At 30.6% G+C, this 11,743-nt stretch overlaps 1 protein-coding gene across 2 annotated transcripts; it reads left to right on the top strand.

Annotated features, from left to right (window-relative positions):
* The first annotated feature begins 1,513 nt into the window (after positions 1 to 1,513).
* On the top strand, positions 1,514 to 11,388 carry LOC143253000 (uncharacterized). 2 transcript variants are annotated; one of them, XM_076506025.1, is made up of 3 exons: positions 1,514 to 1,600; positions 5,057 to 5,227; positions 8,120 to 11,388. In XM_076506025.1, the coding sequence occupies exons 1-3, from the start codon at positions 1,546 to 1,548 to the stop codon at positions 8,314 to 8,316; spliced, it is 423 nt and encodes a 140-aa protein (XP_076362140.1). In that variant the 5' UTR covers positions 1,514 to 1,545; the 3' UTR covers positions 8,317 to 11,388. The 2 variants fall into 2 exon arrangements, with proteins under 2 accessions (XP_076362140.1, XP_076362141.1); XM_076506026.1 differs by having other exon boundaries at positions 1,516 to 1,600; positions 5,075 to 5,227.
* Positions 11,389 to 11,743: the final 355 nt, after the last annotated feature.

The raw sequence follows: 11,743 nt of genomic DNA, 5'->3' as shown, positions 1-11,743 counted from the left end.
GAATTCAAAAAATATTTAAAATTTAAACTAATCTTCACCTCTGTGTCGTTCATAAATATTTTTTTGTGATAGCTCTAAAGTTACCTGTGCTAGTAAAAGTACACGTTACTTACAAATACAAGAAAAAGCGGATGTAAGCTAACTAATCTTGTATCAAGTTACACAGTGAGAGTAATAACCACTTCATTCTTCTGGAAAATTTTAAAATTCTTCATTTCGGACCAGAGATTACGAACTTTTTATTAAAGAAAGTTTTCCAAGTGTCTATGGCACACACTTTGGTAATTTAAGAACCATTTGATTGTTACAAAAGCGGGTTTTAAGGCTTGTGTTGAGGCTATTAACAAATTCAATGAGCCTAATCTTTACATAAATTACTAGGTTTATACCTAAATCTTTAATTCTCATCCCAAATTATTAACTCTTTCTAAACAAAGTCCCTACTTTTTACGTCTCCATTTTACTGTCCAAGAAATGTTTCACCCATAATTTCGAAGTATTTTTCCTACTTGGTTCATGTTATTTTAAATTGACTGAAGCAGATGTTTGGATCACTCCTAGTTCCAGGTCACTTAAATCAAAGGTTTCTTGATCGCCAAATACTAAATAATATCAACTTTTTTATGCTGTCACTAATCTTATCACTTGGAGATTCCCAAGGTATCTTTATATTATTAATATTATTATATTTAAAGATGAAGAAGTTTGTACTTATATTTAAGTTTTTCATTGTAATGTTTTCTCTTAACATTATTACTGGACATATGTTTGCCAAACGTTTTGTTTACATTCCGTTATTACCCTTTCAATATGTTCTTCGTAACTTTGTTTTGTTTACTCACATAAGTTCTCATATTGTTAAAGTATTCTGAACTAATTTTTTCAGGTTTTAGCAATGCTGTTTAAATCTGAAACAATGCCAAAATTTTAATAATTAAAAACATTTTTGATATTATCGTGTTTTTAAACTTTATTACAAAACTTTCTTTCTCAGTTGGAATATGATGTATTTTTATCGTCTTCGTAAAAGTATCAACCCTATAAGATATGTTTCTCATTAAACACATAGCTACACAATGGATTATCTGTTGTTGTGCTGACCAAGGGATATAGAACTCATTGTTTTCGTGTTATAACCCTTCAGATTTTCCCCTAAGCTAGTATAGGCTATATGACACGTCTAACATTTCTAAAGAACAGTTTGCATATATAAGAACGTTTGAATGCTTAAAATACCAACATGTTATTCTGAAACCATTATGTTTTTGTATCCAATAATATAGACGTTCTTTATCCAGTCTCTTAAGGGTTTTCGAGAAGGAGAGGAGTGTAAGATAATATTTGGATCACATTAATAAAAAATGTAGTGTAAGAATAAGATAAATCTAATTTCAGCTAAAAGTATAAAGAAATACCATATTATTAAGTCTTGATTTTTTTCTACTCGTAGAATTAACACATTATTTAGTTCAAGCACCACGTATATATATTATAGTACTCATTTTTATTTTCTTTCATAGGGATACAGGAAACTATATAAGCTGGATGGACAAGTGTAGCTCTTTAAAAGTGATGGCGCTAATGTCACTCGTGATGCAAGGTACTTACTACTTTCATCTTTATTCAAATCTAGACATCACTCTCTGATGTTCAGGTTAGCCAGATATGGATATTAATTATGATATGATTCATCAATAAATAAGGCATGTAAACAATCTTTTAAAATGTTTTAAATACTTTAAAATGACAGAAAACTTTCCTTTTCTAATTTAAAAAAAAAAGCTCGCTAGCTTTTAATATGCTAACTGCAAAATGTATGATATAATTTTGTTGTGAAATTCGTAATGATTTCTTAAAACACATATATATTAAAAAGAATATTATCTTTCAGCAATCAGGTTCCTCTTAATATTTAAATAAGAAGTGAAAACATGTAATAATTAAATACGTTTCAAGATATTTTTCTACTTAATCTATTTTGATTTGTTTCCACATTCATCAATCCTATTATAAAAAGCATTGCCAAGAAGAACATCAAAAAATTTATTTATATCCTAATCTTAGTCGATAAATATTTAAGCGAGTCAAGTTCTTGTTTCACTTGCTTTGCTGTCTGAGAAACATAAACATGCTAACAAATGTACTTAGCAATGCAGAGTTTAAAATGTAATGTTACTCCATATTCCACTAATTTGAGCTATAGTACACGAATATTTCGTATGATGCAAAAGTATCTGTATTTCGCATGAAATTAAACTTCCTTTTCTTTTATTGTCGACTTTTTGTATTCTTCTATCGTCGCTCAATTGAGATCTTATTCGCGGCAGGAAGGAGCAAAACTGAAAAATCTCCCAAAATCAAACCATTAGCATTTGGAAAAGGGTACACCTAAGATTTCTTCAAAATTTCATCGAAGTTGGCTCAACTAGTTTCACACAACATGTTACCCCAGACAGATAGACAAACAGACAGTTTTGCTTTATATAAGAAAAACACACATATATTCTAGAAAATGAGAAACTTTGTCAACTAGAAGTCCGAATTAATTAACATACCTCGTTTAAAAAGACGCATTCTGCAAGTACTGGAGTTAAACAATATGCTTTAAGTATCAAAATTAAAACTTAAGATTATAAATAGCTAAAATACAGTAAAACTTCGCTTAGCTAATGTTAAGGTAGTATTATTGAGTACGTTAGTAACATAACACACGATTTAAATACACCTAATGGGGCTGTCACGAGCATAAATATATACGTAGTCCTTGCATTTTGCTTATTATAGATCTATAATTCTAACCATTTTAATTTTCATGGTGTTATATAGTAGTGTTAATAATACTGTAATGATTGTACGTAAATTTATATTTGGAAGTTTAATAATGGTTAATATATATCCAATTTATGATGTGTGCCAACAAGATTCATACATACAATTTCTTTTTAATATGAAAATATTTTAATACACAAACAATAATAAATTTACAATAGCGGTAATTACAAATAACGATCTATATACAAAAGTTTTACAAACTTACAAATAATATTGAGGCTTCTATCTGGTTTAGGACTTCCTTGATATATTAATGAGAATTCACGAAGGGTGAGTTAATTTCGAGTTGATGTAGATACAATTCACTTAAATGGGGATCTGGCCGAGCGCGTAAGGCGTGCGACTCGTAATCCGAGGGTCGCTGGTTCGCGCCCGCGTCGCGCTAAACATGCTCGCCCTCCCAGCCGTGGGGGTGTATAGTGTTGCGGTCAATCCCACTATTCGTTGGTAAAAGAGTAGCCCAAGAGTTGGCGGTGGGTGGTGATGACTAGCTGCCTTCCCTCTAGTCTTACACTGCTAAATTAGGGACGGCTAGCACAGATAGCCCTCGAGTAGCTTTGTGCGAAATTCCAAAACAAACAAACAAACAAATCACACGTCGAGTTTCTCCACCGATGAAGTTATGTAATGTTTTCTCAAAAATGTTAATGTCAGACGTGAATCCATTGAAGTTAAATGGTTTGTATTGTTCAACATCTATAAATGTTTCATGTCAAATATCTGAAGTTCGCGATTAATAAGCATTTATAACTGCCGAGGTTTATAGCATACCAGTTATAGTAAATCACTACGTACTGTCGCATGTCTTTTGGTGTGTCGCGTTCGTTATATTTATACGCATGAGGAAAGTTTCTAAAAATTGTAGCCCGCACAACAATACTCACGATACACTAGTGTTTACGTACACACATATATTGTTGATTCTTATACTCTAGAATCTTCTACAACTTTAGAGAACGTGCAAGAATTTCGCAATACACATTTAATGGTATAAGTTATGCACATTTCTGAATATAAATTCAACTTAAAGAAACATCGATATTAAAATATATATATAATAGTAAATCCGTTACACTGGTCAGAATGTAAAAGCCAAACAAACCTCGTCAGAATCCTTTGGATAATTAATTTGATTAATTCTTACTGAATATTCCCGAACTACAGAATACTTATTGAATATTTTGGAACATTCGTGACTTAGACCTAGAAATCTATAAAGTGCCGAAACTTTCTGTAATGCAGATTGGAGGTCAGCGAACTTACTAGAATCGAGCATTTCAGAAAGGATGTGATGACATACACGTACAGAAGATTTTACAGTTTAGAAGTTTCTAGAGCTGTATGATAGTAAATAAATGTTGCTAAGGTTGGTGTAAAGTTAGTATCTTCCGCAGAGACCTAACCGCCTGTCATTGTAAAATTATTGTTATTGTTATATAATAAACTTGTGAATAATTATTATTGTAAATTGGTTCTGTCTTGTTTGTTGGTTTCACGATCGATAATTTCTACTGTAACAACGACCATAATTTCAAGTACAAGCATAACAGAGAGTGGACATGCTTATCAACAGTTTAAAGATATTCAACGTCACAGTGAAGAGAAAATTGTTAAAATTATTTAAGTTAATCTAATGTTAATAAAAGCAAAATAAAATAAGCTATTATTATAAAGCAAAACAGACTAATAATAATTAAAATACAAGGGTCAAGTTTTTTTTTATGTTGTGAAAAGGTTATACTCATTGCGTTAATGTTATGTGTATCTAAATGGTATGTTCTGTTACATAAAATATCTGATGTTTCTGCGTTAAGGATGATGAATTATAGTTTCTAGTTGATTATAATTATAATTTCTAAAGTCATATTATCATGTCTCCTTTAATTCATAAATAATTTGGTTTTGTTGATTAAGCAATGAAAAAATATAATTCATATTCTTAATATTTGTCTTTCCGTTACATCTTTCGTATTTGTTCATTGAAGTGGATAAAACAGTCAAGTTCATTTTAAACATCTGTGTGAATGTATGCAAGATCATCAGTGAAAATCTTTAAGAGTTTCGAAGAAATTTGTTTACAGAATATAAATTGGTAGTATCGATAGAAAGTTGTTTTCTAATTTTGGTGTATAAATTTAGTTTTCTTAAGGAAAGAAGAAAGATTACAGTACTTCGAGTATAGATATTTTCAATTTGTTACCCCAAAAGATAATTTAATTTTCAGACTGGTTCCGTATTCCAGGCTTTGCTACCCAATGTTACATTTGCAGCTGGAGTCCAAATGATAGGAACAACCAGACAGATCGTTGCACAGACAACAATTTCAATGGGCAGAAAGTGTACAGTCATGAATGTGACCATGGTTGTGAGACATTTGTTCAGTGGGATTCCAATGGTAAAATTTGTTTGTTAATTTTCGTTCAAAGTTATTGGAGGTTTAAATTCGTAAACGTTCTTAATTTTAACTAATAGACTAGCGAGAAGGAAACTGGTCCAAACCTCCCAATATTAACTCTTTGGATACTTTTTTCCGTTACATTATAACTTCCCCACGGTCGAATAGACGACCATGTTCTGTGACGGAATTCGATTTCACAACTTGCATGTTCTGAGTCGAGAACACTAACCACCAGTCCATGACAGACTGCCAGATAGTTGATGAAGTACTTGTATTTTATTAGGAGGAAATGAATGTTTATATATAGAAATATTAATAGGAGGAAGAAATATTAGATTAATATATAGAAACTAAACTAACTAGCATTTTGCTACTTTATGAGCGTATAAGAGGCAATTTTTTTTTTACAAAATCACCCAAAAGTTTTAATTGTTTGTTTTTTATATAGAAATTTATTTTCCTTGTGAAATAAGAGAGTGTAAGTAAATGATACAGAAGGTGTTCACGATCTGCAGTAAAAACCAAAAGATGACTGCCTAGGTTTTACAACCCCTTCCTCAACCATCACTGTACAGTTTTTAATGTGGGAAAATTAAAAAAAAAAACACAGAAGCCAATTTTGTACGTTTTCTAGCATTTTCCATCCATACGTAAACGATGACTTCAAAAGATCCGTTTGAGCAACACAAGGATTTCTTTTCTGCATAAATCACATCTGTCCCTTATCAGCATAGTTCAACATTGGAACATTAACATTTCGCGATAGGCGTACTTTTATAATGATGAAAAAGGACAATTTACGTCAATAAACCGTGTAATCTAATCATCCCAGACTTGGAGGCATCATCTGCACTTGTAAGTCATCAAATTTCAACTCAGTTGATATTAAAAAGTTGGAGCTTTCAATCGATGTAGTTTCACGTCAGAGGCTGTTCAACTTAAGAGGAAAACTAAAGTAAACCATGTTATAATATGTCAATCACACTAGATCTGCCACATCACGCCCTTTCGCCAGTACTGATTTCTTATTCAATATGCAAGCTGTTGTAAATTGATTAACCTCTGCACACAGCATCTACTGTCAAACGTATTTACTGCAGTATTATGTATTTACAAGATTATTTCTAGTAACTTTAAAGGTCCCAGAGAAAACTTCAAGACAGACAAATTTAGGCTTTATATCCACAATTTCACACTTTACACTTATAGTTTACGATTCAAAGCTGTCACTGTCATCCGTAATATAATTGCAAATAAGTGTTAATGGACTACTCAGCCAAAAAAAATACAAAAATTTGAATTTCTAATTAATCCAGCTGGATAGATGACTAATGGTTTGTCTCTCTTTCTGAATATAAATATCATTTTCAGATTATAAAGAGTGTGAATGGCAAAGATCAAACCAGTAGTTGTACTTAATGTTCTGGTTTTCTATAAAAACGTTTAGTCCAAACTTTAATCAAAATTTATTTATTTTCTTGGTGTTTCGAACTATTTTTGCACTCTCATTTCTGTGATAATATAGGTTGTATAAGTACAAATTAGAGAATAGATATATATAAATAAAACAACTCTATCAAAACACATACCAGACAAAGCATATAATGTAGTGGTTGAACATTTTCTTCTCTTCTAAATATTTTTCTGAGGTTTTGTTACACATACTTGGATACGTTCGCTTTTACTACAGTTCCCAGCTGGAAGCCATCATTTACTTCAGTGTTCTTGTTATATCGGCAGCACTCTTCTGAGGATGCAGAACCAGTGTAGTTTTAAAAAAACACAAGTCAAGATGTATGAACGCATAGTAACGAGAGTGTGATTAGACAAAACTTATCATTATACCATCGTTGCTATTCGGCAGTGGGGTCTGATATTGTTGTTTCTCGTATGTTTTGAGAGAACGATGTGACAGCACTGTTAATTTCTAAATAAAATAGTTAATTTCGGTTACATAATAACAATAATGTTTCTGTATTCTGGTTTTCACCTTCCTTTACATCGCCAAAGGTAATAAAAAATGAAACCATAGCATCAGAATACTTCCGTCCTACTCATATTTGTACCCAAAGCGATTGTTAATCTAAATATAAAATCAAGAACTCTCAGCCATTGTCAACGGAATCAGTAACTGTCTGGCGTCTGTTGCTGTAACTACTGTGGGTAGAAAACAGCCAGTACAATAAAGTGTTGTTCTCGACTATTAAATACTGTAAATGAACCATTTCTATCTTTTCTATTGTTAATAATTAATTTTCCTTTTGATTTCCAATCAAACAACCGCTTATTAATTTATTGGTACAATATCATACAACTTTCGTTTTAAAAGTACGTAACTGTATGAATATTTATTACATACATAAAAAATGCACCTTGTATTTAATTACCAGGTAAATTACAGATAAAGTTACTACATTTGAGTTTTATAACTGAATTTATATTGACCTGTTCATTCACTGATCTTTCTTAAAATAAGCTTTGTATTTAATAGATTTGTTTGTTTCACTCACACTAAAACGTTTCACGTCTCATGTCACGAAACAAAGAATGAGTGACGCATTAATGAAACTAATTTGAATGTTTTTTATACATTTTGGTGTCTAAAAGCTTTATTCATAAACCTAAAACAAGTTTGCTAGTTGTGCTATTTTGTTGTCACAGCAAAGAAATATTTAAATCTTTTTAGCCCAAGTTTTAGATCACTGATTGGTTTCACGAATAAAAGTATGTTAAACGTTTAAGTTGCAGCAATAGATCTCGTTTTCTCTGTTCAAAAGTTTGCGTTACTTGGGACTTCACTATCGTATGTTTGATACATTAGAGTTTATACGGTATAAAACCATTCCTCTCAAACATTTTCTTATCTAATTAATTACTTTTCATTCTTAGGTAACCTGGAACATTGGAGAAGAAACTGTGTTTCTGGAGACATCCAAATAACAAAGAATTGCGAAGTTACAAATAAGATCGCCTGGAAGAGGAGAATATGTACTTGTAACCTGGACTATTGTAATAGAGAATCCAGATTATCAGGATCTTTAGGAATTATACTAACTTTAATGACACTGCAGAAAATAAGGCAATAAAGTATCTATCTTAACGTGCCCTTCAACAGTGTCATGCATACTCTAATCATGATATGTGTTAATAGGTACTTGGTAGATCACATGAAGAACACGCCCAACCCAGCTCATACAAAAGTATGAATTATAATTTATTTGTTAACTTTATCATGTTTTGTTGCTGCTTGTGTTTGTTTTATTAATTAGAATATTAAGTGTATTAATTGTTAAACTAGAGTCAGGTGTGTTACATCAGTATTATACATGGTTATAATTATAGTAGAAGAGAGAAAGGGTTTAAATATTTATTAAGTTTTTAAAAAGTTTCTGACATTTGAATCAAAATCCCACTGTTATTACCATAGAAAATTGATTTATTATTTATCGAAAATTTCATAAATAAAGGATTCATTTGAAAAACTCAGTTTCTCTCGGCATTATAAGTGAAATTTATATTTAATGAGTGTTCACTGCTCGGCTTAGAAGTTTAAAATTAACAGGTTTTTCATTCATTCATTTTTATGTTATTACGGTTTTTATCCAAGCACAAAACAAAGTGTATAAAACAATCTGTAGTAAGATTTCCTCAGAACAGAATATTGCGTTTTACCTTGGATCATTAAATTAGTGTTAGATTAGAGTTTCCATTGTTTGGCCATTAGGTACTATCACGAAATTAAGCTCTTGTAAAATTTGAGGCCGAAACACGTTGAAAACTTTGACATAATAAAAATATACACATAGTCACAAGGGAATTTATATAGGCATCAACAAAATTCCCGACGTAAGCTGTGAGATCAGTAAGAAACACTAATAGAGCGACTAATCAATTCTCTTGAAAGTGGATGAGTTATCTGAAATCGGGTATAACAGGCTATGTAAACATTATATATAGTTGTTGAAACTGTTAGCAATTAATTCTTATCCACTTATTTGATTCAAAATGTTGCAACAACTTCGCACAGAATTGTTTTCAATCATTGGTTTTAGCGTGAATAGAAGTTTGTTTTTAAAAAAATAATTAAACAATTATATTAGAACATATTTCGTTTAATGCACTATGATTACCCAACTATTTCTTGCGAGATATTTTAGTAACTGTTTTCAAATATTATTAGTTATAAAAATTAAATGTATTACAGGTATTGCGTTTTTCTAGTATGGGATATGTTTGAAAATGACAAAGTTTAGCTGTTCACAAGATTTGTCTTATGTATAATATGTCAACAAAAATATATGTTCTTTTTTGAAATTTGTGTTGCACAAAAGTCTGTGCTAAAGTGTAAAGCATATCAATTGTAATAACATTTGAGAAACTATTACTTTCGTTTTATTTGTGCTATAAACATTAGTATGGAATTATGACCAACATTAGCATACAACCTAAACTTATGTACAAACAGTTAATTAGCCACTCGACACATGCTTCTCCTACAAAGTAACTTCTATTTATAAATTTGAAATTTTGTGAAAATAAAGTCTTTCAAAAAACTAATGAAAAATGAATTTTGTATTATTTAAAAGGAAGAAATCTTTGCTATTCGTGCGAAGTTCCAATGTTTAGGTTCGTGTTTTAGCCTGGCTTTCTGTATCTCTTCTTAAATCACCTCAAACAATGATTTTCAGAGTTTGATTTTTATCACAGTGTGACAATTGTTTCCCCGGTCATACATATTCACAAAATAAGAATTTATCCTTCACAAAAGGTATTTTCTCTTTTAAAAAGTTCCAGATAAGCAGCAGCATGCGGTAATATTACTAACATTTTGAAATATAATTGAAGTTGTGTAATAGGGTAGAAGAGCAACTAATAATAATATCCTATGTCTTCAACGTTAAACCAAATGTATATCTCTTTACTTCGATAGTTCCAAGCTACTTTATTATTAAGAAGAATATAGTAGTGATGCTAAATTCTTTTTCTCCAAACCTGTAAAAATATATCATAAGTAACACCAAGTATTAATTTGTTTTCTACTAAAAGTATGTTGTTGCTTTTCATTTTTATAGCGTAACATTGATACGAATAATTTTACCAAAAGACTCTTATAAGTGTAACAAAAATATGTACACAACCATGGCCGACAATCGTAAACAGCAGTTTATCTTTCTTACTGTCTTTCTGATATCGAAACTGCTAGAACCTTTGAATTACGAAACTCAGATTTGGTGGTTCATTATATTTTTACTGTTAAAGTTCACGAAGATATTCATTAACTTAACAGTCTAAAAGAATATCTTTAGCTATATCTTTCATTAATCATATCGTGGTATTAATAATAAAAGAATATGTAAGAAAAGCTTAGTTACTAACAATTTGACGAGTAAACGAAACTTCTGAATGTATAATGATGAAGAATACAACCAAAAAACTTACTGTAATCCTTGTTAATTTTTTCTATTTAACCAAACATAGTAAAGTATTGGACGCAAAACTTCAACAACAGACTTTAAAGTTTAAGTTTTAGATACGACTTTCACAGATAAGGATTATCAATTCTATGAAATTTCACTTACTAAATAAATGTTCTCTGGTTTAGATAATAATTCTACTTTTGTTTAGTTAAACATTGTTTTAATTCTTTATCATTAACAATATATAAAAAAATCACTCATTTATTTAATTTCAAGCTCATTTGCTGGTTTTTGCAATCCTTCTCTCCTCTTTGAGTTTCCAAATTTCCCTTTGAAATGTTTATCTTTGTAGAATATTCTCTTCAACATCCAAGTTATTATTTGCAATTACAGTTTGTTTTTTATGTATTGTAGAAATTCAATGAAAATTAAATATGTATTTCGAAATATTCCATGCATATATATTGTTATTCGTCACTATTATTGAAATGCTATTATTAGACTACATTTTTGCCTAAGGGATCTGTTCTAAATATTCGAGTCAGTTTATGTAGAAGAGATGATTAGATGATAAACTTGTATCTTTATCCAGGGTGTTTAACGGTGGAGCAAAACGACGAATGAAATAAATCTCAGGATATTTGCCATGAAAATAAGTACTTTTTCTGAACCATTTAAATAAAACTCACATTTAATTAAACTTCACTGGATATATATATTAAAATAAAGGTCTCAATTATATTCATGCTGTATTCTACGTTTTTTGTGTAAAAACTTTGATTCATACGCATTAACTTAAAAATAATTTCATAAACTGGTTTGCTTTTGAAATTCGTGTAAAACTACTCGAAGGGACTTTGGGTTGAATGTCTTTACTTTAGAAATGATAAACAATAAAGTAGTCAATTAGTAAACTTCACCTACATTCAAACCTTGAGTTACCTTTTCCCGATAAACGGTACGATTGACCTTCATATTATGGCACCATCAGGCTGAAATGGGGAGTATGTTCAGTGGCAGGATTCAAATCTGCGATCCACAAATTTCAAGTAATATGATCTAACCACTAGACCATTCCTGGCCTTCGTAATTTTGA

This window comes from Tachypleus tridentatus, chromosome 6 (genome assembly GCF_004210375.1).
Source record: "Tachypleus tridentatus isolate NWPU-2018 chromosome 6, ASM421037v1, whole genome shotgun sequence".
In the NCBI taxonomy this organism is placed as follows: Eukaryota; Metazoa; Arthropoda; class Merostomata; order Xiphosura; family Limulidae; genus Tachypleus; species Tachypleus tridentatus.
Note: the sequence above shows the minus strand (reverse complement) of the source record. Positions and strands in the feature narration are given on the sequence as shown.

What these genes read in the sequence shown, in the direction of transcription:
- LOC143253000 (XM_076506025.1), top strand. Translation starts at nt 1,546, where the DNA reads ATGGACAAGTGTAGCTCTTTAAAAGTGATGGCGCTAATGTCACTCGTG. An exon ending in AATGTCACTCGTGATGCAAG is followed by an intron (nt 1,601 to 5,056) that starts GTACTTACTACT and finishes TTTAATTTTCAG; the next exon opens with ACTGGTTCCGTATTCCAGGC. An exon ending in TGTTCAGTGGGATTCCAATG is followed by an intron (nt 5,228 to 8,119) that starts GTAAAATTTGTT and finishes TTTCATTCTTAG; the next exon opens with GTAACCTGGAACATTGGAGA.